Raw genomic sequence first — 27746 nt, 5'->3', positions numbered from 1 at the left:
AAAATCTCCGACTCTGAATTAAAATCTCATAAAAAGCTTCATTAAATTCCTCAAATGTCCACATACTTGTGGCAGTCACTGTATGCCCAACAGAAAACAAATAAAGCCATCAAGAGCCAGACACAGCTGATTGCAATGAAAATGACGGTCACATCCTTTGGCCACTTGATGATGCGGACGATGGTTTGACGCACTTAAACACCGCAAATACAAACACACACACACATGCACGTACACTTATGAACTGGCTCTACAGCAGCAGCAGCACAGCTGTGATCATATGCTCGAGTGCTTCATATACTTTGTAGTCGTGACATTGATTGTGTCTGTATGTATGTCGATTTGCGTTTTTGATTTTCTGGTTACCATTACCACATGTAATCCCATTCGCTTGACTACGAAGTTAAATGCAAATCTCACAGCTGAGCTAAATTGTCGGTAAAACAGCAGCTGCTCTTGACCTTAGCCAGTTATATATGCTAAGTGAGGGAAAAAGCTTACAAGTAGATGATTTTTATGTATGTGATTAATATAAATACTTATATACAAGATATATAGTGGTATTTAAATTCGATACTCACGCTGTTAGGCCTCGGCTTAGTGAATAAGGCACCCTTACTCTCTTGAGTTAGACACCTATATTTATATTATTCATACCATATATACTTATACTCTTTTTTCAATAGACTCCCATTCCTTTCTGCAAATCAAATTAACGCATTTCGCTTTATTCTTCTATTTTTATGTGTCTCTTCTGCTTCGTTTACTCGAATTTGTTCTTCGTCGTTTGTGTTTTTGCTGCTGCTCATCAATTAATAGCCTGATGATTGCCTATCCAGTTATGATCCGCACGGTTATTGTGTCATTTATTCGGCTGCTGACCGTAGCAGTTTCACTGTGGCCGAACATGTACTGCAAGTTTTGTGGACCAATCAAAATATCGCACAAAAAGCTGTCATTTTAGTGGCGAACAAAGCCGATTTGGCGCGGAGTCGGCTGGTGACATCCGATGGTGAGTACAAGCATTATTAAATATTAATGTTTAGTTTTCGAATTTTAATATTATATAATACAGTTACTTATATTTACGAAATACAGTTACGGGTGGAACGTTAAATGAATTTCTAAGTGATATTTTAAACAGAAAACCAAATAGCTCCTTAAAATCATTTCTTACACAGTAAACTTTGCTACAAATATTTCAAATAATGATGAAAATTCATAAAAAATATTTATTATAAATATTACTCATAAAAAACTCGGCATTAATGTCACTTTCCGTGGATTTGTAAACACGAAAAACAATAACACAGTTCCTTGCCAGCCATAAGTTCTTCGTCAAGTGCTTAAACCCACAATTTGGCTGAGCCACTCATGTATAAATAAGCGCATAAATTGGAAAAACTCTACGGATTTGTCTTACTGCCTACTCTTAAAAAAGTAACTGTATTGCCAAACCCACCGCAGAAAATCGACTCATTGTTCTAGCAAACGGTTTGCACAGCAGCGCTTGCAATACGTAGCTTAAGCACCTAAGCTTATGCTATGTAATTTTTTGTTTCGCTGTCTCAGCTGTGCGCACTTAGCTCTCATAATACAAATAGACAGTTTTACCTATGTATAGCGCCCGTTACTGTTTCATGAATATATTTAATTTACTTTTGCATAATGGCATTTATTTTGCTCAATCATTGCGGGTTTAGTCTTTTTTGCCGCTTTTCTATTAGTTGTTTCTTTTGACACACTTCATTTTTTGTTCTTCTACAAGTAATTTCAATGCTCTTTTTGTAACGTTTGTTGTTGCGCTCAACAAATAGCAATTTGATTGCATAAATTCCAATAAGCTTCTTTAAATGAAATAAAATTGCAGAAAAGTAAAGATAAAAAAACTTAAAGCGATTATTAATCACGGATTTTGTTGAAGATAAATGAGATTTTTGGCATCTCGAACCCTAAAAGTATGCAGTAATTTTTAATTTAAATAGAAGTGTTTTGGGGTTTAATGGAGTATAGTCATGCTTGTGGGCAAGCAGTTACAGTCGTAGGGCTATAGCCAATTCCTACACTTGCGTCCTCCCTGGAAACGTGAGTAACCCCTGTGTACAATACGGTAGCCAAACCGTGTGGAGCATAGGGAAACGGCTAAAAGAGAGGAAGCTTCAGTGGAGCCACTCCGATACATTCAGTTCAAAAGTTCGCTGAAGTCTAATTATAGCGTCTGTTGACCAGAAGTGCCGTTGCGTATGGGCCTAGCGAGGATGTGAGCTGTGTTAGGGAGTCGCCATGTAGAAACCACTTCCAGTAAAAAAGAAACAACAGCCTCGGATGAAAGACCCCATCCAAATTAATAAAGACTAAGATTTAAGGGTATGCACCTGGAATGTCCGATCCCTAAATTGGGAAGGGGCGGCTGACTAGCTGGTTGATGTCGTCGTTAGAATAAAAGCTGACATCACCACCGTCATGCGATGGACGTGATAAGGACGAGGTCGAGTAGATCCTCGTTAAGGCATCTTTGGTCCAATTGTGGTTGGAAAACTCAGCCTCCATGGCGAAACCTCTCCAAATGGCTTGAGACTGACAGGCAGGGGACCGAAATATGATTGTCTGTGGTACTACTTGGCGGATCGAAAAGTTCGAAGCCACATCTATCATGTCGTGATAGATGGACGACATGCAGCCAGTGTTCTTGGTGCGCATAAGCTCCGAGGACCTTACATCGATTCGGACCACTACACATCCGCCTCTGTACAGCAAAGCACGGGAAGGTATGACATCAAGAAGCTAGGATCACAACCGACAACAAAATGGTTTTCTACTTAACTTGCACTCCTGCTCTTTAAGAGCAGTAATAAGCAATTCGGTATAAGGAAACTGTGGTACTTAAGCTCTAACAAAATGAAAACAAAAACTTAAATGATTTTCAAAATAAAAACTAAACCCTTTTTGCACATCTAAATGGAATCCAGAAATTCTCTCTAAAAATTTACAAAAAAAAATTATCACTTCCGTTTACCATTAGTTTTCTTCCAAAAGTGACAGTCCAATTCTATCCAATTGCCAAACAAACATTTCCACATTTAGTTTTGCAAACGTGACCGTTGCTATCGTCGCCGCAAATTGTCAACTTAAGTTTACCTTAACTCGTACTTAGTTCCGTTTCCGGTGTGATTTGCATCCTTAATGCCTTCAAAGTTATGAAATTGTTAGAGTGTACAACAAGTAAAGTCTGTCTTTCATCCATAAAAAAAAAACGAAAAATAAATCCAGCATGTTGACTTTGCGTCCCAACCTGAGCACTTAGCAGTGCGTTATTGCCTTAAAAATATTTTCTATTTCCTTTTCACGTAGAGATTGCGGTGAGCGGTAACGCCAGCGTGATTTAAGTTAGCAATCAAAGTAACAAAATTACGACTCAAATGATGAGTGGAAAAGTTTCTTGCAGACAAGACAATTTGTGCGCTCGCAGTCTGCTGATTTTGTGTCATTCTCTGCTGTTTAGTTGCGTGCAAAGTTAATAAAAGTTGAAAAAGTTGTTTCCCAGTTACAAGTACACGCTACCTTCATACTTACACAGCTGAGTTGGTCACCGCGCTGCTTTTTCACGATTTAAATGTACAAGCAAATAATAAATGACAAATTGCGAGAAGTATATTTCGCTGTAGTAGTTGTTTGTTTTCATTTTGTTTGTTTCGAACTCCTCCTTCGAATAAATGTTAACGAAAAATTGCTTGAGCAGCATTAAAGTTGAGTACAGAGTAGAGTAATGAGAGTTTCCAGTTACAAGTGCATGAAAATGTCAGACACAACAAGTCACTTCCCAAAAAAAAACAAAAACAAAAAAAGCAAAAACAATTGCAAAACAAAAAACCGTTTGACTTTTCACAAACTCTTTAAAGTCACGGCAACGCTTTTGTACGCAATTGTCTGCACGCCGCTGCGTATGAGTGACATTTTTTCCATTCGCAATTTTACAACGAAAACATAACCTGCACTTCGGCATCGTCGTCGTTTCTGACCGTTATGGTCAAAATGTTTGCTCGCTTACTCCTTCAATTAACTTTGTATTTGTTTTCGTATTTTTCTCAACGTTTTTTTATTATTGTTGTGCACATTCGTTGTTATTGTTATTGTCACAATGCGAACGCACTAAGTGACATTGTTTGCTTTTAATTAAGAAGCAATTTCAATAAAACGCAAACAACTTATTGTTGACATAATAAAGTTTTCATTTTGTAGAATTTTTTTTTCAATTCAAGCACCGTTAGCTATCTGCTGGCTGTTAAAAGTGTACATGCTGTAGTTAAGGCCAAGGTGTGATTAAAAATTAATGATACATTAATTACAGTTGCCAACTTCTCTTCATTGTGTGCGTAAATCAAGTGCAGCCTTCAACTTTAATAACTTTTTAATTTCTCTGAAACTTGTAGTGAAAAAATGTTGCAATGGAACACAGTGGCAATGTCATGTGTGCTTTTGAGAGTCTTAATCACAAAGTTGAAAAAAAAGAATTAACAAAAAATTGCTTAGAATCTACAATGCTTTTTGGGTTTATTAAAAAGCTGTTAAATTTAATGAAGTTTATGCAGATTTTTCGAGAGGTTGCCACCTGTATTTAGTTAAAAACATTAACTAATTATTTAATTAATGTGGTGTTGTAATATGGTAAGAGATTGTTGTAATATGGTAAGAGATTTTTTTTTACAAGAAAAGTTGCCACCTGTTTTATTTTTTAAGAAAAAAAAAATTTTTTTTTATGTAATTTTTTTTATTTATTTTAACCTATTAGAAGTAAATAAATTTAATTACCGAAATTGATTTCATATGCCAAAACAGTGTTGCCATCCTCATAAAATAGAATTTGTCACATATATTGTGTTAAAAGAATAATGCTTTAAAAATAAGTTGAATTTTGTAATATGGAAAGACATTTTAACATGTCTATCGTACACAACAGAGTTGCCACTTATCTTAGATTAACAAAAAAGCTAAAAAAAAATTTAAAACCAATTAGGCGCAGTTTATATTAAATACTGAATTTAGTTAAACAAATCATAGTAGAGTTGCCACCCTTATGAAATAGAGCTTGCTACATATATTTAATTATTAACTACTTAAACATAAAAGGAATTTTGCAATATGGAGAGACATTTAAATGTGTTCTATTTAGAACAGAGTGTTTCCACTTGGTTTTTCAACAAAATTAAAAAGTTACAAAAGTCATATCTTAAAAATCTGTTATGGGAAATTGACTTTGAATAGTGAGTTAAGAGTAATATGTATCATAAAAGAGTTGCCACCCTTATAAAATTTCTAAACAAATTAAGTTGTCAGAAAATAAAAAAAAAATACAAACGTTTTAAATCAATTAGAGTAATACATGTTATAAAAGAGTTGCCACTCTTATAAAATTTCTAAATAACGAAATTTAACAGAAAACCAAAAAAGTATTCTTAGAAAAATATCTGTTTTTTAAATGTATTTCGCAAAAAATATTTTGGGAGAGAATATTCGCTACTTAACTAAGCAATAATCTATAATTAAATTTATACTACTAATTATTATTTTAATTTAATTTTTTTATTTGATTAATTTTTTTTAATTAATATTTTTTTAATTTTAATTCATATAATTTAATTAATTTTCAAATATTGTTCTAATTTTATTTTTTGCTATTATTTATTTATTAAAATTTTTTTACTCTGCTTTTACTATTCAACCTTGCATTGTACATTAATATTAACTTTTAACCAAAAAATCTGGTAAAACTCAATCCTTAAATAACTCTAGTTGACAAAAAAAAATGTTTGATGAATTTTCCGCTGTAATTCAATATATTCGCACAGCTTCACTCCATACATATGTTCAAATTACATTTCGCTCTTTTTATTGACACTTGTAATTCAAGCGAAATTTTCACTTTTTATCGCAAAACATAAATACAGTTATTATCCCGGTTATTAAGCCAAATGTATATACATATTAATGTCAATGCTTAATGAACTTCTACTTCTCAATTAACGAAATACATAAATCGAGTATTTTTTATGCGCCCACACACACACCCAAACTCTCACTTAAATACTCATATATCGAAATTTCATCACACAGATATCTGCCGCCTTCCCGTCCACCCCAGCTATATCATATGTGAATGTCAAAAACAAAACAAAAAACACAAACAAATTAAATAAGTTAACGAGGCCGAAGCAATGAAATTAATGATGTTTCCACAATACTTCACGTACATTCAACAACATGTTGGTACTCATTTATTAATGTCATGCTGTTGATTTTCGGCAGCGCTTTGTGTGGATTGTATGATATTCGCATAAAATTGTGAATTTGTGTGTGTGAGTTCATAAAGTTGTATATATGATCGCATTAAAAGCCAACTGCCAAATATTAAATACGCATTTATGACAGTAGCGCGCAAATATATTCATTTGTGAATGCAGCCAAACTGCAATAAAATCGCGTGATACGTGAGTGCGTATTTATAGCGGCGTTGTTTAAGGTTACTGCAATATTTTTTGAGGCATTTATGTAAGTGTGTTAGTCGTTTAGTTGATATATGAGGTCATATGGTGTGTGTCCTAGCTAAATTTTGATTTAACTATGTATAATTTATTTTTTGTAATTGCGCCAAAATGTAGGCTACGTTTCTAATATATACTTCTTTTATATAAAATCAAGTATAAATTAATTTAATTTTCACAAGATTTCACGCAATTTTTACAGAATAGAGTAATTCCAACCGATAATCTGACCCCACAGTTTCATAGAATTTTTAAAATCTATGTTGAAGAACAATTTTAAAAATAATAATATTTATATACATTTGAGCGCTATTTAGAAAACATTTGAAAAAGAGTTTTCATTTTTAAGGACTTAGAAAGTTTTTCATTATTTTTTACTTACGAGCAAAAAGAAGTTTTGTGAAAAAATGTCGATAAGTTTGATTAACTCTTTCAAATCGATTGTGATTTAATGAAATCCACATGCTTAATACTATTTAATCTCATCAGATTTGATCCGGACTGGAAAAAAATCCACAATCTTAATACTATACCATCTGATCACATTTGATCCGGATTGGAAAAAAGTTATCGGCTTCAGAATAGGCTTTTGAGCCCATACAAGCATGCCAACGCTTAATTCATTTTTTATGCACTTCAATTTTATACACCCAATATATACATATAAGCCCCGACTGGGATTGATAGCTTTCAGTACCTTTAGCGAATTTTAGTTTTTTTGGATTTCGACCCACTTTCGAGACCCCATTCACTACATTATTCATAAACCCACATCTCATCTCGAGTAGCTATGCATATAAAATAATGAATGTATGATCCGCAGCTACATTGTCAAGCATCGCTTTTTCAACCTCTACTACACCTCGTTTTTGCAAAAGATACAAGTTTTTTGGTATGAGTTTAGCATTGACATGCTTCATACCCGAAACATTAACCAAAATGTGTTGGGTTGATCCGTAAATTTTTTTTCCTTCATTTAAATGCCCTGAACAGGATGTATAAAGTTTGAAACAATATTTGTAACATGCAGAAAAAAACGTCGGAGCTCCCATAAAATTTATATCTAAATGATAAGCGTGATAAGCTGAGTCGATTAACTAAATTCGTTCGTCTTTTTGTAAGTATATATGCAATCTAGTCCCTCACTTTTTAAGATATCGATCTGAAGTCATACACACGTTCTTTTCTCTCCAAGAAGCTGCTCATTTGTCGGACCCGACGATAACGGAGCGCTATAGCATATAGCTGCCATACAAACTGATCAATCGGACTTAAGTTCTTGTATGGAAAACTTCTTTATTTGAGGAGATATCTGCACAAAATTTGGAATGAAGTATTTTCTATTGCAGCACTATAATCTCCTAGGAAATTGTTCAGATTGAAATACTATATTATATAGCAGCCATACAAACTGATCGATCGAAATCTAGTTCTTGCATGGAAAACTTTTTCATTTGAAGAGATATCTTTACGAAATTTGACAAGGGCCATAACCTAAGGCAATAATTTCATCTCTGAAAAAATTGTTTAAATCGGATCACTATAAGATATAGCTGTCATACAAACTGACCGATCCAACTCACTCTTATATAGAAAACTATTGTAATGTATGACAAAGCATATTGTTGAAAGTTGATGCAGCTGATTATATCGTCCCCTCAATATAACAATAGCGTATAATTTTTTTTGGGTTTTGAGAAAATCGAGTTTAAAGTTTTTGTCAAATCAGATGTCTATACACTTATTGAAGGAAATTTTTGAACATGAAATTATACACCATTTTTTCTAATGACATTTTGACCCTCTTTGTGGAAGTAGAATTTGACGAAGTTTTGACCAGACATAGAATCAATGATGGAGATTCTAAATATGCAATAAAAAAATAATGGCGTATCAGCACATACGCTATTGTTATATTGAGGGGACGATATCAAACATCGCTACAGTCTGTGAGGAAATTTTTCAGCTGTCATACAAACTCACTGATCAAATGAAGTTCCTGGAATCTTTTGTATTTGTGAAGGGTGTTATATATAGTTTTTACTTGTTTCTTTCTTTATTTGAGAAACTCTGAGAATTCAGTTTTAAAAATTCCGAGTCCTGAAACAGCAGTTCTATAATATTTTCAGTCTGTATAAATGATAATATCACCTTCACAAACCCATTTCGTCATAATCTCTTAAAAATTGTATTATTTTGATTCAATACCACGTCATTGTACCAGATTTGTCTTAATAAATACATATAAAATTTGTGTAATAAAATTTTTTTTGTGACTTTGACACTGACGAATGCCTATAAAAACCAACTCGTCTGGAGCACGAGTGATTAAAACACTTATTGCCGCCAAAAATGCAGTTATTGCTGACCAAGCACGAGCGGCTATCAAGCAATTTGGCAATCAAGAGGAACTTGAAAAACACAACTACGCGTACGCAAAGCAATAAATGAATAACAAAACGAAAGTAAATAACTCATTTTGACCATTAAAATATCATTTATTACAACGCACGCTTGACGTCAGACGCCGCGGCATTGAACTCTTAAACTTTTAGCGAACATTTGCGTCCACCTGTTAGCTGCAAATGAGAGCGAAACCAAAACAAGAACGCTGTAAAAACTTTTAGAGCAAAAAAAAAAAATTAAAAAAATAAAAATAAACCTACTCAATTACGTATTTATTTCTTGTTGAATTCATTATCACATTAGCAATTACAATTTACATATGTGTTTGTTGTTTTCTTCTGCTTTACAATTACAGAGGGCAAAGCCATGGCCACCGCCTATGATTGTAAATTCATCGAAACCTCGGTGGGCATTAATCACAATGTCGATGAGCTGTTGGTCGGTTTGTTGTCGCAGATACGTTTGAAATTGGAAAATCCGGAAAAATCAAGGTGAGTTGACGGCGAAAGCGGAATAATTGAAACGAAAATGCTGCACTTGAGCGGCAATGAGCTGTGTGTGAGTGCGTGTGAGTGTGCATACACATGTGGTCTAAGTGAAAAAATCAGCCGCTATAGACTGGTCTGCGTTCAAATCAATTTTAATTACATTGTCAAAGCCAAGGGTGATGGCAACAAAAGCAAAGTGAGAGAAAATTAATGAAAAGCGCAAAAAAACCGTAATTGCCAAAGTGCTGTGCTGTGATTGCAACAGCAAAGAAAGAAGAAAGGCAACAAATGGTTTCACTTTACTCATGCAAGTGTGTGTTTGTGTGTGCGTGTGCATTAGCTGAATTTTGAAATCAACGAAAATTGGAAATAAGCAAATGGAAATATGCACGAAAGCAATTAAGCCAATTCAGTAGCAGCGCACCGTATGTCAGAGGTCGCCATGTTTGAGCAATTCATTGATTGCGCCCTTAAATAGATTGCATTGCGGCCCAGCTTAGCGCACGTCTAGAAAAAATACTTTTTTTCTGCTTACAACTACAATACATGCACATACATACATACATACATACTGCCCACATACATACATACTACATACATATATACATTCTACATAGCGCTGTACGTGCCGTCTGCTTTGCCGTCACCCTGACTTTGCTTTGTTCTCTGCGAGTCTACTGTTGGCGCTTTTTTGTTTCTCTTTGCTACATTTGTAAATTTCAATTCTCCACTTTAGCTCATTCGTTTGCTTACTTATTCACGTCGCTCCCTCTGCTCAGACAATTTTATTTACACATTATCCACCGATTTACATTCATCACATTTGTATTCTGTTTTGCAGGGATCTGTTCCGTAAACGTTCGATACGTAAGTCGAAGCGTCGCGCCTGTTCACCGCTCGGTGGCGCCTGTCTCACCGGTGGCACTAACCCCAACACTCCGTTGGGACCAATGAATAATGTCATTTCCGATGTGAATACACCGCCTGGCAGTGCACAAAGCAGGTGAGTAAGTGATGCTGTGCCATCTGTCTAGTGAAATTACATTTATTAGGGTGGTCCTATTGTTTTTTTTTTGGTTATAATTAATTATAAGAGTAAGGTTATATCAAAGAATATGATTTGAAATGTTTAGATAAGCACAGATATTTATAAAAAAAAACAAGAAAAAAATGTTAACAAAGAGTACCCTTGACAAGTGAAAAATTTCCATACAAAGATCAGTTTCTGATACGGTCAGTTCATATGACAACTACATGACATAGAGTGTTCCGATCTCAGATTCTTCTTCATATATTGTAGGTTATCTTAGGTAAAATTCTGTGCCAAATTTCATGAGGATATCCTGTAAAATGAAAAAGTTGTACGTATAAGCTCTTGATTCCGATCTCTCAGTTTGTTTGGCAGCTATATGCTATAATGATCCGATCTAAACCATTTCTTTGGAGATTATAAAATTACCTTAGACAACAACTCACGTCAATTTTGATGAAGAAAACTCTTCAAAAGAAAAAGTTTTCCATGCAACGACTTGAATCTTATCGTTCAGTTTGTATGACAGCTATATGCTATAATATTCCAATCTGAATAATTTCTTCGAAGATTATAGTGTTGCGTTGGAAAATAATTCACGCCAAATTTGGTGAAGATATCTCGTCAAATAAAAAAGTTTCCCATACAAGAACTCGATTTTAATCGATCAGTTTGTATGGCAGCTATATGCTACAATGCTAAAATATCGGCGATTTCGACAAATTAGCAACTTCTTGGAGAGAAAAGGACGTGTGCAGATTTTCAGACCGATATCCTAAAAACTGACGAACTAGTACGCATATATACATACAGAAGGACGAACGGTCTTGGCTAAATCAACCCAACTCGTCATACTGACCCTTTAAGTATATTTTTTTATAAAGCCTTCGATGTTTCCTTGTGGATATAAAATGGACATCCCTGGTGCATGCTGAAGACTATATTGAATACCAATTACTCTAATAATGTAATCAAGGAAAGCAGAAAATGGTGTTGTGGTTAGAACATTTTTTGTGATGAAGTATTCCGAAGGCCGTACAAGTGTTGTAATTATTATGTATTTATGGTAATGGAAAAGTATTTTGAGAACATAGATAGCAAAAGCACATTTCAGCTTATATTTGGAAAAAATATAGATATTGAAATATTTTCATGGTTCAATTTTACCTCAAATTCTATTTGGTTTTACCCAAAATTCAATTTCTTAGACCCCCTTTCACTATCAAGCCTTCAAAAGTTCCACAAAAATTATCCAAAATAATAATCATTATATTTTCTTGTCTTTACAGCCCCCGCAAATACCGTGGCTCCCGCACATCGACCAGCCTAAAGGTGAAAGGTCTCTTGGGACGTGTCTGGGCGCGAGACTCCAAATCGAAGAGTTGCGAGAATCTGCATGTTTTGTAAGCAGTCAACGCGCCTGTTCTATTCGTCCGCTCAAACGTGCCGCGCTACGCGTGAATGCTGCGTGAATGTGTTGTTGTTGTCTTACAAATGTATAAAAGTGAATTATAGTAGGTGCGTGCGTCAAGAGTCGGAGGAACTAAAAATTACTGAAAATTGTTGAACAAAAGTAAACAAACAAACATATTTACAATTTTGCGAGCAGTCGCTAGACACACATACATACATACCCAGCAAAAGTACTGCAAATTATAAGAAATTAAGTGATAAGTGTGAGGAAAAAGTTAACGGAAACCGTATGCGAGTAAATCATGAAAGAAGTAAGCGTATGTTTCATTTTTAATTTTTTTATTGTTTTTTTTTTTTGTAAATAGTAGTAATTATATACTTATTGTAATTAAATTAAGTAAATTTGTCAGCAATTATTGTATTATGTCTGTATTTTTCACGAGTAGTATTGAGAATTGTAATCGAAGAAAGGTAATTACTAATCACGTGTTTACACCACACACTATACATATACATATGCATACATACAAACACGAAGAAAGCATAAGTAATCGTAGTTATATATTTACATTTGTAATCGCGGAGTAATTTGTATTTTTAGTTTGTGATTTTTGTAATTTTGTTTACTGAAATTTTTAATTGTATTATTTTAGTATTTAACTACATGCAAATATTTATATACCTATGTTGATTGTAACTGTTTTTAATATAAAAAATATATACTGAATATTGGTACTTGAAAATTACTTCGATTTTTTATTTAAATTTTTTTAGTTTTTTGGTAAACTAGTGACGTTTTGTTGTAGTTAATTTTGTTTAGAAATATTATACATATGTACATACTTGAGTTAGTTGATTTTTCGTGTGTCCTTTTTATTTCCAATTATTTTATCGTAAGACATTTAAGCGTATTGCAATTGGCGCTGGTTTGGCAATGGTTTGTGTGTCATATTTAACTGACCAATTGAAAATCTAAACATTTTAATAATGAAAAATAAAAAAATATGAATATAGTATTTAGAAAATTATCAAATCCGTCAGAATTTATAATGAAAACCATTTTTTAGAATTTCGTACCGTTTATGTAGATGTCTTACATACACTAACACACGTGTCATTTTTGTAATCATATGTAAATTACTCAACGGAAAACATTTAGCAAGTAGTGTCATTTTTCAATAGCAAAAAAACATTGTATGACTATTATAACAGAATAGTTTTATAAAGCAATTGACCATAGCTAAAGTGAAACTGGGTTGCGTTGCTAATTTTCAACTTATGCATATTTTTTAAACTATTTTTTTAAATTATATTTTGTTTTTATATTAGCCGATGAAATTTTATTGACTAATTGACCTCATGGTATAAAAAAAAATAATTGAAAATAATAAAGCACTTATGTGAGGTTAGGTTAGGTGGTTGATCCCTCAGTGTAAGGCAGGAATCACACTTGGACTATTCGTTCAATTTTTTGTGAAGTCAAAATAAAGCACTTATTCAGGTTGCCCCCACAAAACGAATGAAAAAAACCAGCCATCACCGTGACATACTACTAATTAAGCCATTAAGCGAATTTTCACAACTTAACCGATAATTGTTCTCAATTTAACTACAAAATATTCTCAGTATACATATTCCCAGTATATGTACATATTCAGCTCTATTAATTAGTATTGATTTCTTGAGAACAACGAGAGAATTTTCAGAATTTCACCGCTCTTTGTTCACAATTAGCAGCAATTAACTAATTGCTCCTTAAATGTTGGCAATTTGTCACCAAATGATGCAGTTAACTATTTCCACGATTAGTAGTTAATTGACAATAAATTCGATTTAAAGTCGCCATGCAAACTTGTAAGGTGTGTTCACTGAGACGAGGTAAACATATATTTTACGAGAAAAAGTAGTCACCAATGTCAACAAATAACAGAAATTATGTTCCACAAATATCTTTGAACAAGCGAGGCAGTGTCTGATGTCTCAAGTCTTTTGTATAATTAGCAGAACAAAGTCAAGTTACTGTAAAAATTTTATGTCTCAGCAATATTAACACTAATTGCCCATATTTTTTCATTTTTCATTTCATGGTTAAGTGCTATAAAACATAAAAATTTTAATTCATTATCATAGACATTATCGAAAAGACTGCAGTAAATGTCAAGAGCAAGGCACCAGGGAAACAAAGCACTTGTTGCGTTGGCAAAACTAGGCTGTAAGCATCTGGTGTTCCCACGGTATGATACACTAGAAGAGGTATCGAAAGTGAGGCTAGAGTCGTTACAAGGAGAGGCTCCAAAACTGGTTTATGCGTGGCTCATCGGCATACCAGAGTAACCTACACAAATATAATTTTTGGATGAGGTGATTTTTTGTTTACTTTTTGTCTGATCCTGGATCAAAAGCTTATACTTCCTAGTTAATTATTTTTTCAAAATTTTTTTCATTGGCCTTAAAAAGGCAAAACAACACTTAAGACTCATGACTATCCATGACTTTTAAACCAATAAAAATATTAATTCAAGTATTAAACCAACAAAAATATCAAAACAACAGTTCCGATTCTGATTCCGATGACTCTCAGACTTCACAACAACTAGGCAATGTACGGTTTGTTCCACTTACTTAGAACCAACTGTCATAGAAACGGCTTAAGCATGTGAGCGTGAGCCTCATTTGTCTTCTAATATTATTCAATGTACCGTTAACTGAAATAAAAAAAAAACATTTTCAGCTTGTTGATTTTAATCTATTCTTCTCTATTAAATGGACGCTCTATTAAGCGGACATCTCCATTAACCGTGCACGTTGGCCGGTCCCAACATTTTCTGATGTTTATGGATGACAATCCTATTAAGCGAACAACTCTATTAACCGGGCAGATAAGCTGGTCCCGCCAGTGTTCGTTTATGAGAGGTTTGTTCTAGCAAAGCGTTCAATATCCGGTCCATCCAGATATAATATAAATTTTTTATGATATTAGGTATTCTTATACAGAGGAGGCTGTTATATGTAAGTCTTACCTATCTTCTTTACCTTTATTAAATGCCATTCAATATGCTTTAGGATCAAATTTGAACCGGACTGGTCTAAATTTGTAGGGACCAAACTCTAGACGAACATATAAAATGTTGTAAAATACCAAAAAAGAAATATGTATTGACTTGATTTGCGCACGCAGCTTGTGCATATATGCTAGTCCGGGTCAAATTTGATCATGAGTGTATAGTATCTTTTATTTATTTTTTATTACACTCCATTATATATTTTTGTTTTCCTTTTTATTGCTTTTATATGATTTTTTTCTGTATGTGCTAGTCCGGGTCAAATTTGATCATGAGTGTATAGTATCTTCTATTTATTTCTTTTATTACACTCCATTATATATATATTTTTTTCTTTTTTATTCCTTTTGCATGATTTTTTTATTGTTTTGCTTTGTGCTGTTTTTTATTGAACTTTTTTTTTGTTTTTGTTTTTTACGTGTTTTTTAACGCAACCCCAGTTTCTACTTCAAATAAGATGCAAGTTAAAATGTTGAAATTTAATAAAAATGCCACAACATTTTTTACATAAAATTCAAATTCAAAAATTCGTTTCATCCAAACATTAGTGCAGTGTTTTCTAAACTGCAGGCATTGCATATAAAAATCGTATAAAGTCCGTGCACTCATCTACAGGGTCCATACAATTATCCCATAGTTTATTAAGATAACATTTGACATAACCAAATACGACAGCTCCTTCATGTTAATCTTCGCAATACGAACGCAATCGTTACTTCAAATCATAATGAATGCAATTTTCGTGTGACTCGATTGATTATCCAAAGAACAGAGCACAATGAAATCAATAATTTCTAAATCGCACACACACACACATACAAACCTACACACTTCATTACTCAATGTCAGTTTAAGTGTCAATAATATTTACGTATAAATATATTTGAAGCTAAACACTCATGAAAACACTCATTAAATGAGTGCTCACTCGTGTATATTTTTCTCACAACTATCGATGTCATCCAAAGGTTACTGCACAAATATATGATATTTACATAAGTTTTTTAATTGAAGCATAAATATTGAAAAGAAAATGTGAATTTTCCAAATTTCAGGTATGTATTGTGTGTTATTAATTAAGCGAAAAGCTAAAAACAAGTATTAAATGCATTTTTCAAGGCTGCCACAGAGTCTGCATTACTTACATACATAACTACCATAAATACTGATTAATGTTTATTAACTAGATTCGAATTGACATTTTACTGTAAACGGTAAACAATTTGAAGTGCACTGTATACTTGTGAAGTATAATTATAAGTGTGATGAATTACTTTCCTATGAAGCACGCGGCTAAGCATGACTTTGTCGGTACCCTGCAGGAAATTTTACTAATGCTCAAATGAAAAATTTCAAAAAAAAAAAATGTATGGGATTTATTTTGTTTTTTTATTTTTGATTTTATTGTATTTTTTTTAATTGAAATGCAAAATCATAAAGTAATGAAGTAGAAATGACTGAGTGACATTATTGTAGGTGATTTTGGGTGAATAAAATTTAAATTGAAATAATTTTCTGTTTTTTAATAAAATAATAAAATTATAATTTGATTGTTTTTATGAAAATTCAATACAAATAGATACGTTTTTTAAAAATTGATAGAGCATTAAGGGGTTATATACAAATTTTTGTGATTTTTTTTTGAAGAGGTGTTTTATTTAATAAATAAATCAATAAAATTTTAAGCAATTTGAAATTTTCGAAATTTTTTAATCAATTTTACAAAATAAAAAAAAATTTTAAGCAATTTGAAATTTTCGAAATTTTTTAATCAATTTTACAAAAACAAAAAAAAATTAAGCAATTTCAAATTTTCGAAATTTTTTAATCAATTTTACATTTTTTTTTATTTTCATAAATTTTCGAATATTGTCAAATATATGTATATTCGATATATAACTCCTTAAATCTTTATGTCTCAATAATTTCTGCAAATTTCTTATTTCTATTTTTTAACTTTTCGTATTTTAGTTTTTTTTCCAGCAGGGTCTTACATACATACACTATATTTATGTGTAATATATATTATATTGTAAATTAAATGTGTTCGAAGCCCGAAATTTGGTATACACATAAGATACAGGGTGTTAATATGTAAACAAAAGTAATTATATTGTAATTAAATAAAAATATATTGCAAAATAAAAGCAATACATATATTTGCATAGCAAGTTAAGTTAAGTATTAAATTCCGTTATTTTATATGCAAGATATACACATATGTATATTTATTATAAAATAGTAAGCGCGATGAAAGCGTTTCAAAGCTTTTAAGTTTACTAAAAGTATAAAAGCTTAATCTTTTTCTGTAAATTATTATGTAATAAACATATAAATATAATATTTTTTTTCATAGAATATTGAAAATTAAAAAACTTTTTTGTTTGGAAAATTATAATTTATCAATATTGTTTTTTTTTATAATTTTTAAATATAATTTTATTTTTTTTTTTTGTCCTAATATTAATATTATATTTTCCTAGAAATAATTCCCTTTAACCTGTGGTTAATTTTTTGTTTTGTTTTCATCTAATTTTTAATTTTTTACTGTAATATTTTTCACAAAAAAAATTTATATTTGAAATAAACATATTTTTAAAAAATAATAATAATTGATTTAAAATTGAAAGAATTTCAAAAATTTAATTTTCTGGCAATGTGTTTGTACTTTTTAAAAACTTTGTCGTTGAAAATTTCAAAAATATAAAAATTAAATATTTTTTTAGAGAAAATTAATTTGGTAATGTTTAATTATAAAAGTTATTTATTTATTTTGTTCTAATGCTAGTATTATTTAATATTATTTTTTTTAAATATATTTAAATATAAAACTTATTTATTTATATACATATGTACTTTGTTCTATAATTTTTATATTATTTAATATTATATTTTTTAGAATTATTTCTGTTAATTATATCACTTTACTTAATTTAAGATTAAAAAAATATTTTATTGTTATTTATTTATAATTTAATCTTGTTAATTTTTTTATATAATAAATATATTGCTTTAATAAAGAAAATATTTGTAATAACTATTTTTGTAGTTTTTAATAATGTTTTCTTTGAAAAAATAGATATATAAATGGCGTCGGTTAATAATTATCTACTAAAAAACAATATTATTTTTTAAAAATATTATTTTTGCATTTATAAGTATTATTATTATTATCTTAAGCTTTAGGTTAGTATTTCTAATTAAATTAATTTTGTCAGCTCGTTTTATTATTTTGCTTAAATGTAAATAAATAAAATATTTTCTTAAATAATAAAATAAATAAATAAATTAAAAATAATTAAAATAAACAGAGAGTAATATTTTTTTAATATTCTTGTATCGTTTGATATATTTTCCATTGAAAATATTTATTTATTTATTCATTACAATTATTATTATTTTTTTAAATTATTTTATTTTTACAATATTGCATATGTTAAGCCTGAAGTCAATTTTGAAAGTTTTAGTCAACCAATTTTATTAATAATATTTAAATACTAATTTAAATGAAATGTTTTATTAATTATTTAAAATTTTTTTCCAAAAAATATTTAATTTTTTTTTCAAAATATGAAATAATAAATATATACACATAAATATATATGAATAAATTATATTAATAAATAATTACATTGCTTTAAAATTGAAAGAATTTATAAACGCTGTTCCAAAATCGGTAGTATTGGAGTAATTTAAAAAGTTGCGCATGTCATATAAATTAAAAAAACAAAATTAATAACATTAAACGTTTTTTCATATGAAACGATAATATGGTTTCTTGTTGGCGATATTTCTTTACAAAATATAAGTTACTGTTTACATTAAAATTAAATTAATTAAATCAAGTATTCCAAATTAAGTAAAATTTAGTAATAAAACGAATAAGTTAAACAAAAATTGGTATTAAACTTTAATAAAACGTATAATCGATTAACACATACACATATATACGCAAGTACAGACACAAACATGAATGAAAAAATTAAATAAATAGCAAATATTTTATACGTGCTTAATTAAAGACATGTTTACTTAATAAAAAACAAAAAAAGAGAACTAATTTAAATGAAAAAATCAAAAATTATTTTAATAATTCCGGTGTTAAGCTCTAAATGTTTTCGCATAATAAGTAAATGTACCGTAATAAAAAATTAATATATAAATTCGACTAACGGTAATTGAATTGCACATTTTTGTACCCATATTAGCCCTGGCCCACGATGTTGGACGTAACTAGCAAACCACTTTATTAACATATACATTAGTGAGTGATAAACTTAATTTACAAAAACAAAAAATTATAAAATAAAAAAAAACAAAACTTGAATAAAATCAAATATGCTGCACAATGGAATTAAAATATTAAACAATCGATTATGTCAGGTCGGCACTGAAACTCCCAATTGCGCAACACAAACGACTTGAATCATGCTGAAATTTGAAATTGAAAAAATAATTGCGATTTACCGACTCAAGTGCCACGCAAATTGCATAATCGATTCGTTAGTGGAATATATACGCTCTTCCCGAAGAGTAAAACATTAATTAAAAATTAAAAAAAAAAAATTAGAACAACTCGACGTTTTTTGTATTTGTGTGTGTCCAATTAAATCGTAATCGAGCAAATAAAATAAAAGTAAAGTGGAATGATTTCACATTTTTTCATGCATAATAAAACGCATAAGTATTTACATTCATATACATGCATATATAAATTTAGTAAAAAGAAGTTAAGAAAATAAAATTTATATTTACACAGAAATACATACAGATGTATAATTGTCGTTCCAGAAACAAAACATTTTTCAACTAACGGTGTTTACTAAATATATAATATATAAAGGTATTTAAATACATAACAGACTCGCATTATTTGTACAGATTGAAAATGTAAGAGGTTAAAGGTTTAGCAAATTGAGTGAAGCGCAAGGATATTTCGTGTATTGAAGGTATTGTAGCACAAAAACAAAATGGGAATATGTACTTATAACGGTAAACTGAAAACTGTAGCTTACATATTTTTGCGATTCTTACTGAGAATATATAGCCAGTTTGATTGGTTAGAACTAGAAGCAAAGAAAAGAAATGTAAATTGTTAAATGAATACATACTTATGTATATCAATGTATTTATTATTTAGACTTAATTGAAAATAAAAAATCCATAACCGCATTATTTTTTCTAAGTAAAATCGTGAAAATAAATTTCAAGAAATTAAAAGAAAGATAGTTTTAATAAATAAAGGATGATTATGGTAAGTAAAATAAATATATTTATTAGTATTAAATAAAATTAAAAAGAAAAGAATTATTATTAATTGTTATTTTTTTATTTGAATTTCTTATTATGTATGTATAAAATTTTTGTATGATAACTCAAAAGGTGGTAGAAATGATTGCTAGATGGCGCGCTGAAGTTCTCAGCATCAATACACAACTAGACAGCACTTCACAAAAACCACTAGCACTAGCTCCTAATATGTCAAATCAACTTGAAAGAATATATAAAAATAAATAATAATGAAGTACACCAACATCTTTCCGTTTAATACTCAAATCAGCGTAATTTACAACAACATTTAATATATAATTGTTACACCAGCACACAAAGTACAAAGGGTTGAAATAACAACCGCGCTGATAATATTGAAGACTCTGAAGACAATTGCTGCACAGCGAGTAAATACAACAGGCAGATGTTTCAACTGTATACTGAATATAGAACCTGAAGATGATTGGACTCCTCAGAGTCCAACTGCAAAAGCATATTCTCGTTAATGGATACCTTCATCGTACCTGGGAAAGCGAAGATGGCAAACATTCTCGTCTGCTGATCATAGTACCGAAGTCCATGATCCCAAAAGTATTGAAAGAATATCACAATGGACCTAGTGGAGGGCACCTTGGAATAACAAAAACTATAGAGAAGATTAACAACGGTTCGGTTGTCGAGATTCCATAGCAGTAATTGCGTAGAGTGCATGGCAGCTAAAGGTCCTAAAGCCAAAAGTCGCGGTAGGCTACAACAGTACAACGTGGGATCACCATTTGAACGAGTCGCAATGGATATTGCAGGTCCGTTCCCAACCAGTACGGCCGGAAACAAATATCTATATTTTCGGATCTGATCTGCGACTCCCTGCTGATCTTAAGTTTGGTACGAATCCTACAGCTGTAAGAAATGATGGAGATTATTGTTCTGCCTTAAAGGAAGAAATGAATGAATTGCATCTAATGGTAAGACAGCATACGCATCTGATGAGCAATAAGATGAAGGACCGGTTCGATCAAGCGGCAAATTCAAAAGGTTTTGAAGAAGGTGATCTGGTCCTGTTGTACAATCCACTTCGAAAGAAAGGCTTGTCCCCGAAACTACAGACAGTGTTGATTTTATTTGTCTCCAGAGATACGAACCTAACAAAGTAAACTAGCAAGAGTAAATTCGTAACATAATGTTAAAATCTACAATTTTTCCCTAAAAACAACTCTGTTATCGTCAATTTGACATTTTACGCCTTCTGTACATTGACAACACGAATTACTGTAAAAACAACAAAACATTCGTCAGCAAAGTGAAATGTCAAAGCTAGTGAAAATCGGAAAGAAAAGATTCATTGGTGCTGCAGAAAATTTTGTAATTAATTATAAATAATTAAAGAAAACACAATTAAGTGTTTAAAACATTAAAATAGGCAATATTAATAAGGCTATACGCTTCAACATTTCATAAACACACACAGAGGCGAATATATTATGGTAAGTGAGCAGCGTTGACCGTAAGCAGTTTCACTTCCAATTGAAAGGCGGCGGAGATTGAGGCAATTAAAATGTTATGAAAAAAGCAGTGATACGGAAGTTGCCTTTGCTTAAAAAGTAAAAACTAAAAAAAGTGTATAATTGTGCGGTGTGAATGTATTAAACAGAGTGCCAGAAGAATTGCTGTTAAAGTATTTCTAAAAGGTGTTAACCAACAGCCACCTGCACTTCATCAGATTTTTCTTGCATAGAATATGTAGAGTGCTGTTGAGAACGTTTTAGCTGAAATTATTCAGAGAGATCAATCTAAATTTACCCGAAATACGAAAATATTATATGTTTTTTTCCTCAAAAGTTTAAAATTCTTCAACACATTTGCGTATTAGCACATATAACGGAAAACGTTGCATTCACAAACTAAATATCACATAAAGACACATATCCAGTAAGACAATTTTACGACCACAACTGGTACAACGGCGGTCGGCATGTATCCATGGAATTCAACTTCTTACAGCCCAAGTGGCGGTGGTGGCGTCAGTAGCCGCAGTGGTGAACGCCGCATGGTAAATGATACAAATGCAAAAACACACATATATCTTATAAAGTAAATTGCAAAAGTAGCAACACTTATTGGCTAACTAGTATACACCCACTTTCAACAAACCCCTACCATACTCCCTAACACCTTTTCATCCGCAAAACAAACTTTTACGTATTTGTTTCATAATATAACTGTCTTGTAGGTTTTGTATATGTTGCCTTGTCCGCTGAAGTAGTAATTTAATCTACTTACAACTCAGCAGTGGGTTTATGTTTGCAGTAATTTTGTGTTTGTGTCTTATGTTCCGCTGGTTTATTGTCGGGATATCGTTATGTTGAATAAGGTATTGGCTTAAGAGCCGTTGATAAGCGTCAAATTAAATGCATTGCCTTATATTGGATTCTTTATCTGCCTCTACTTAAGCAAAATCTCTCAGTAGAAATTATATACATTCTTACATGTTTCGTAACCCTTTAATTTACTTACATTGCCATATAATTGGGCAAAAATGCACTATACCATAAGTGTAGAAAAGATTCTCTAATAAAGCTTTGAATACAAAACAATGTTTTATCTTAAGAGATCTTTCTTGTTCTACATTATTTTTTATGCGTTTCTATTACTTACTATTTATAAAATTTATGTTCTGCATCAATTTTTGTTGGTACACACCCCCTAAAAAGCGCGAATTGTTTGAAATATCTAAACAATAAATGATTGTGTCCAATATTCTTAAAACAGAACCCAGTTTCCAAATATAACGAAAATGCTACGACACATTTGTATGTTCACCGCCCCCCTAGTCAGAGCAGCCATCTACATATATTAGTAATACTAAATTTCATATCTATTCTCATTTGTTTAAAATTTACTTTTAACTTAATTGTTTCCATAAAAGCCGTGACTCTGTTTCCTTCCGAAAATTATTTTAATACATTTAAGTATTAATTTCCTCAGATCCCACCACTTTAACCGCAATAAGCGTGCTTATCATTGGCGTCTTGTTATTTAACTTTTATTTGTTTGTAAATTTTGTGCACATTTATAAATGTTGGGTAATACATACATACGTACATTTGTTCATTCATTTATTGTAGTTGTGGTTATGGAAAGAAATTCACAAGTAAATTTGTGCCTGTGCATATTTTTTACATTTGTACTAATTGGTGTTGCCGTTCTATTCGTCGCCGTTGTCAAATTGCGCTTCTACTCCGGGTCCATATCAACATTTGCTATGTAGGAACTTATAATTGAGTGTGTGTGTTTATATGTAGCGCGTCTTTATTAAAAATAAATTTATGCGATATGCATACGTATTTATGTATGTATTTACATATATATATAAATGTATGTGGGGCACTTTCGTTCGTTGTTGACTCTTGTTAAATTGATATCAAGACGCAATTCATAATTGAAATAAGAATGCAACTACGCTAAACAATGTTGTAGAATATAGCAACGCGACTTGCTTCTTTATACCTGCATTTACATTCTGCCGCTCATATTAATATGCATTCTATTTAATATTATCCATAAATAAATACAAAATTCCAGACCATGCCGAGTGGTTTAGACGATCAAGAGAAGCTGCTTGCTGAAGCAATTGGCACAGCGCGAAAGCAGGCATTTCAAATGAATCACTTCTTGGACAAGGATCGCATTTTGGATGCACTCAAATGTGCCAGCACAATGTTAAGCGAATTACGCACATCAATGCTATCGCCGAAGAGCTACTATGAGTTGTGTGAGTATGCCCTGCACTGACTACTAAAAATATTACAAAATGCAAATTTTATATAAAAATAAAAATAACGGCCTCCATTACTACTCTAGATATGGCTATCACAGATGAGCTCTGTCACTTGGAGTTGTATTTGAGCGAGAAGAGCAACAAGGAGACAGATTTCTACGAACTTGTGCAGTATTCGCATACGATTGTGCCGCGTCTATATCTACTCATAACCGTTGGTATTGTGTACATCAAAAAGGATTCAACGCTAAAACGCAGCATACTCAAAGATTTGGTGGAAATGTGTCGTGGTGTGCAACATCCTTTACGTGGTCTATTCTTGCGTAACTATCTGCTGCAATGCACACGCAATATACTGCCCGATGTGCTGATGGCTGAAAATGAACACGAAGGCAATATATTAGATGCCATCGAATTCGTTTTGACCAATTTTGCAGAGATGAATAAATTGTGGGTGCGTATGCAACATCAGGGGCACTCCAGCGAAAAGTCGCGACGTGAGAAAGAACGTGAAGAGTTAAAGATATTAGTGGGCACCAATTTGGTACGTCTATCACAACTGGAATCTGCCACATTGGCACACTATCAACGTTCCATATTGCCTGGTATTTTGGAGCAAGTTGTCAGTTGTCGGGACGCCATTGCGCAAGAGTACCTAATGGAGTGTATTATACAAGTATTCCCCGATGAATTCCATTTGCAAACGTTAGATCCGTTCCTGAAGTCATGCGCACAGTTGGAAACTGGTGTGAATGTTAAAAATATAATAATATCATTAATTGATCGCTTGGCTGCGTACAACCAGAGAAGTGGCAAGGTTTGTTTATACATATTACTGAGAAAAATGAATGTACGTTAAGTCTTTAAATTACCTTTATAGACCAGCGGCACAGATATCGAGTCCATTATACCACCCGAGGTGGAGTTATTCGAGGTGTTCAGCATTCAAGTGGCAAACATTGTGCAGGTATGCATTTACTTTTTCTATATCTAGTTCTATATAAGGTATTAAACCTTTTGTGCACTATTTTCAGAAGCGCATCGATATGCCGCTGGAGGATACGATATCTCTGCAGATTGCATTGCTGAGTTTGGCGCAGAAAGTCTATCCAGATCGCATTGATTATGTGGATAAAGTGCTCGGCACTACTACACAAATTCTGGAAAGCCTTGAAATGAACAAGTTGGTTGCATTTATTAAGAAATTTCATATTTATATTATATAATCACACATTCTTGCTAATTTTAATATTATTTTTCCAATTTGCAGCATTTCACATTTCCTCTCGGTGAATCAAGAGTTGTCACGCCTCCTACGCATTTGCATCGATTTCTACAACAACGCATTGACTGTTATACAATTGAAGAATTTCACACCCTTGTTAGACAAGTTCGACTATATTTCACGAAAGTCATTGGCACTTTATTTGGTTATGAATATACTCGAGTTTGAAACGCTTATACCAACAGCTGAACAAGCTGAACATGTACTGACTATAATCGCGCCGCTGATCAAAGATGAAGAAGCGCCTTTGGGACCGGATGGTAAACCCGTGTCTCCACCTGCCAACGGTAATAATGTCGATCCTGAGGAATTCGGCGAAGAGCAAGGCATTGTGGCACGGTAAATGTTCGATTTTTAATATTTTACGCATATACATAAATTGTAACTCATTACTGTTTTCCGCACAGTTTCATACACTACATGAAGGCCGATGAACCCGACATGCAATACAAAATCCTGCAAACGGCACGCAAGCATCTGGGTGCCGGTGGCTCACAACGTATTAAACACGTGCTACCGCCACTGATCTTCGCCGCCTACCAATTGGCCTACAAATATCGTGCTATTTCGGAAGAGGATGAAAATTGGGATAAGAAATGTCAGAAGATACTACAATACTGCCACAGCACAATTGCGGCGATAGCAAAAGCCGATATGGCGGATTTAGCTTTGCGCTTGTACCTGCAAGGTGCGCTGGTTATTGATGAAATCGGCTATTCGAATCACGAGACAGTGGCTTATGAGTTCATGACGCAAGCATTCTCCCTCTACGAAGATGAAATATCCGATTCGAAAGCGCAGCTGGCCGCCATCATGTTAATCATGTCCACATTTGAGCAAATGTCATGTTTCAGCGAGGAGAATGCCGAGCCATTACGCACGAATTGTGCGCTGGCCGCTTCCAAATTGCTGAAGAAGCCCGATCAGTGCCGCGGTGTGGTGGCGTGCGCCGCACTCTTCTGGAGTGGCAAGTAAGTGCAAAAATGAAGTGAAAACAACAAATAAATTGCTTCGTACTAAATTACTATCATTTGCTTTACAGGAAAAATGCTAGCGAAATGCGTGATGAGAAGCGCACGCTCGAGTGCTTGAAGAAGGGCGCACGCATAATTGCGCATGTGAGTAAAAGCCATAAAAAAGGTATTTTTGTATAGTTAACATCATTAAATCGTGTGCAATTTTTCAGTGTTTGGACGTTGGCGTACAAGTGCAGCTATATGTCGAATTGCTAAATCACTATCTCTTCTACTTTGAGCGTGGCAATTCACTAATCACCGTGGCAATGTTGAATCAGGTGCGTAAAGTGTATAAAATAAGCATGTTTACTTGATATTATATTTGCTTATCGATTTTTCTACAGCTCATTGCTAAAATCAATGAAGATCTACCAAATCTGGAGCCCACTGAGGAGACGAAACAAATCGAAATGCATTACAAGAATACCTTAGCGCATATAAAGAGTCGCATGGAGTCGAACGATGCCGGTTTGGAGGTTTCATTTGCGGGCATATCCATCAATTAGTGAAAATCATTGACTTTTAAAATGACTTAAAGCGCTTTGTGTTGTTGTACAGCTTGCGTTCGCACTATACATATTTTAATTTGAATTATCTTTATACGCATATTTATAAAGATTGAGTGAAAGTATCAAGTACGTATATACATACATATAAAATATGAAGCACCAGCCCACACGCACTTCTCGAACAATATGTAAACCCCGGTTAGACTAAATGTAACTTTTTTTGTGTAATTTGCTTATTAGTCTGTCTACTTTTGCTGCTTATTATATAAACTTTTATACATTCTAGAAAGAGTCCTGAAAGCAAGATATTATTATGATCAATTAACATAAATCTCGTTGTATGAAAATATTGCAGCTGCAGCTGGTTGTTTCCCCATATCAAATTGTATCAAATTCCATTTATTGTAAACTTATTGGAAGACTATTTTTATTATTATTATTATTACTATTATAATTATTGTATTGATAAACTGTTATGTTGCTGTCTTGATTATCGTTGAAATGACGCCCATTTATTCTCAATTTCTATAAACATCTGTCTGTTTCATATCCGACATTGCTTATTATCTTTTCAACTCTACAAGCCTCGGTAATGTTTTGTTTAAAAAGCAGAAAAACAAAATTCTTGAGATCATTATGTTTTAATTAGTATTAACACTATTGAAAAAAAACGCAAGCAATGAACATAAAAAATAAGAATACTGGATAAAATGCGATAATGTTATGCAAAAGCAGAGCAACAATACTTTTTGGTTAGCAAGCGTGCTGTAAGCGCGCACCAACTACCCATTATGTCAATATGACTTAAAAGAACTAAAAACAAAAAAAGAGATATATATAAAGTAGATACACTGATATTAGTGTTAAAAAGAGATATTTGCTGATTATGATAAATTCTTAGTAATGGAAAAATAAATATTGAGATAAAAAAGTTTTAGAAAAAATTGTA

The 27746-nt window shown here is 32.2% G+C and overlaps 2 protein-coding genes across 8 annotated transcripts in view; both read left to right on the top strand.

The window, feature by feature from the left end:
• The window catches only part of LOC105224572 (uncharacterized), a 181701-nt gene extending 169066 nt beyond the window's left edge, over nt 1-12635 (top strand). For 3 of the 5 annotated variants that reach the window (XM_049454003.1, XM_049454001.1, XM_049454002.1), the window contains 4 exons: nt 820-1012; nt 9301-9436; nt 10275-10436; nt 11753-12635. In XM_049454003.1, the coding sequence (XP_049309960.1) occupies nt 820-1012; nt 9301-9436; nt 10275-10436; nt 11753-11870 (609 nt within the window). In that variant the 3' untranslated portion in view covers nt 11871-12635. The remainder of the gene's footprint in view (nt 1-819; nt 1013-9300; nt 9437-10274; nt 10437-11752) is intronic. The other 2 variants (XM_049454004.1, XM_049454005.1) reach the window with 2 other exon arrangements.
• An 8860-nt stretch (nt 12636-21495) lies between these two features.
• On the top strand, nt 21496-27746 carry LOC105224571 (vacuolar protein sorting-associated protein 35). 3 transcript variants are annotated; one of them, XM_019989647.3, is made up of 11 exons: nt 21496-21693; nt 22049-22259; nt 23792-23981; nt 24071-24804; nt 24868-24954; nt 25025-25170; nt 25258-25611; nt 25680-26243; nt 26315-26390; nt 26459-26566; nt 26633-27746. In XM_019989647.3, the coding sequence occupies exons 2-11, from the start codon at nt 22182-22184 to the stop codon at nt 26792-26794; spliced, it is 2499 nt and encodes an 832-aa protein (XP_019845206.1). In that variant the 5' UTR covers nt 21496-21693; nt 22049-22181; the 3' UTR covers nt 26795-27746. The 3 variants fall into 3 exon arrangements, with proteins under 3 accessions (XP_019845206.1, XP_011200998.1, XP_011201001.1); XM_011202696.4 differs by having other exon boundaries at nt 21497-21693; nt 25022-25170; XM_011202699.4 differs by lacking the exon at nt 22049-22259 and having other exon boundaries at nt 21497-21693; nt 25022-25170.

The sequence above is a fragment of the Bactrocera dorsalis genome, chromosome 3, assembly GCF_023373825.1.
Source record: "Bactrocera dorsalis isolate Fly_Bdor chromosome 3, ASM2337382v1, whole genome shotgun sequence".
Taxonomy (NCBI): Eukaryota; Metazoa; Arthropoda; class Insecta; order Diptera; family Tephritidae; genus Bactrocera; species Bactrocera dorsalis.
Note: the sequence above shows the minus strand (reverse complement) of the source record. Positions and strands in the feature narration are given on the sequence as shown.

Excerpts from the sequence above, each read along its gene's own strand:
- LOC105224571 (XM_011202696.4), top strand. The coding sequence starts at position 22,182 with ATGTATCCATGGAATTCAACTTCTTACAGCCCAAGTGGCGGTGGTGGC. Across the intron at positions 24,805-24,867 it reads ACAACCAGAGAAGTGGCAAG|ACCAGCGGCACAGATATCGA; the intron begins GTTTGTTTATAC and ends TTACCTTTATAG. Across the intron at positions 25,612-25,679 it reads GAGCAAGGCATTGTGGCACG|TTTCATACACTACATGAAGG; the intron begins GTAAATGTTCGA and ends TTTTCCGCACAG.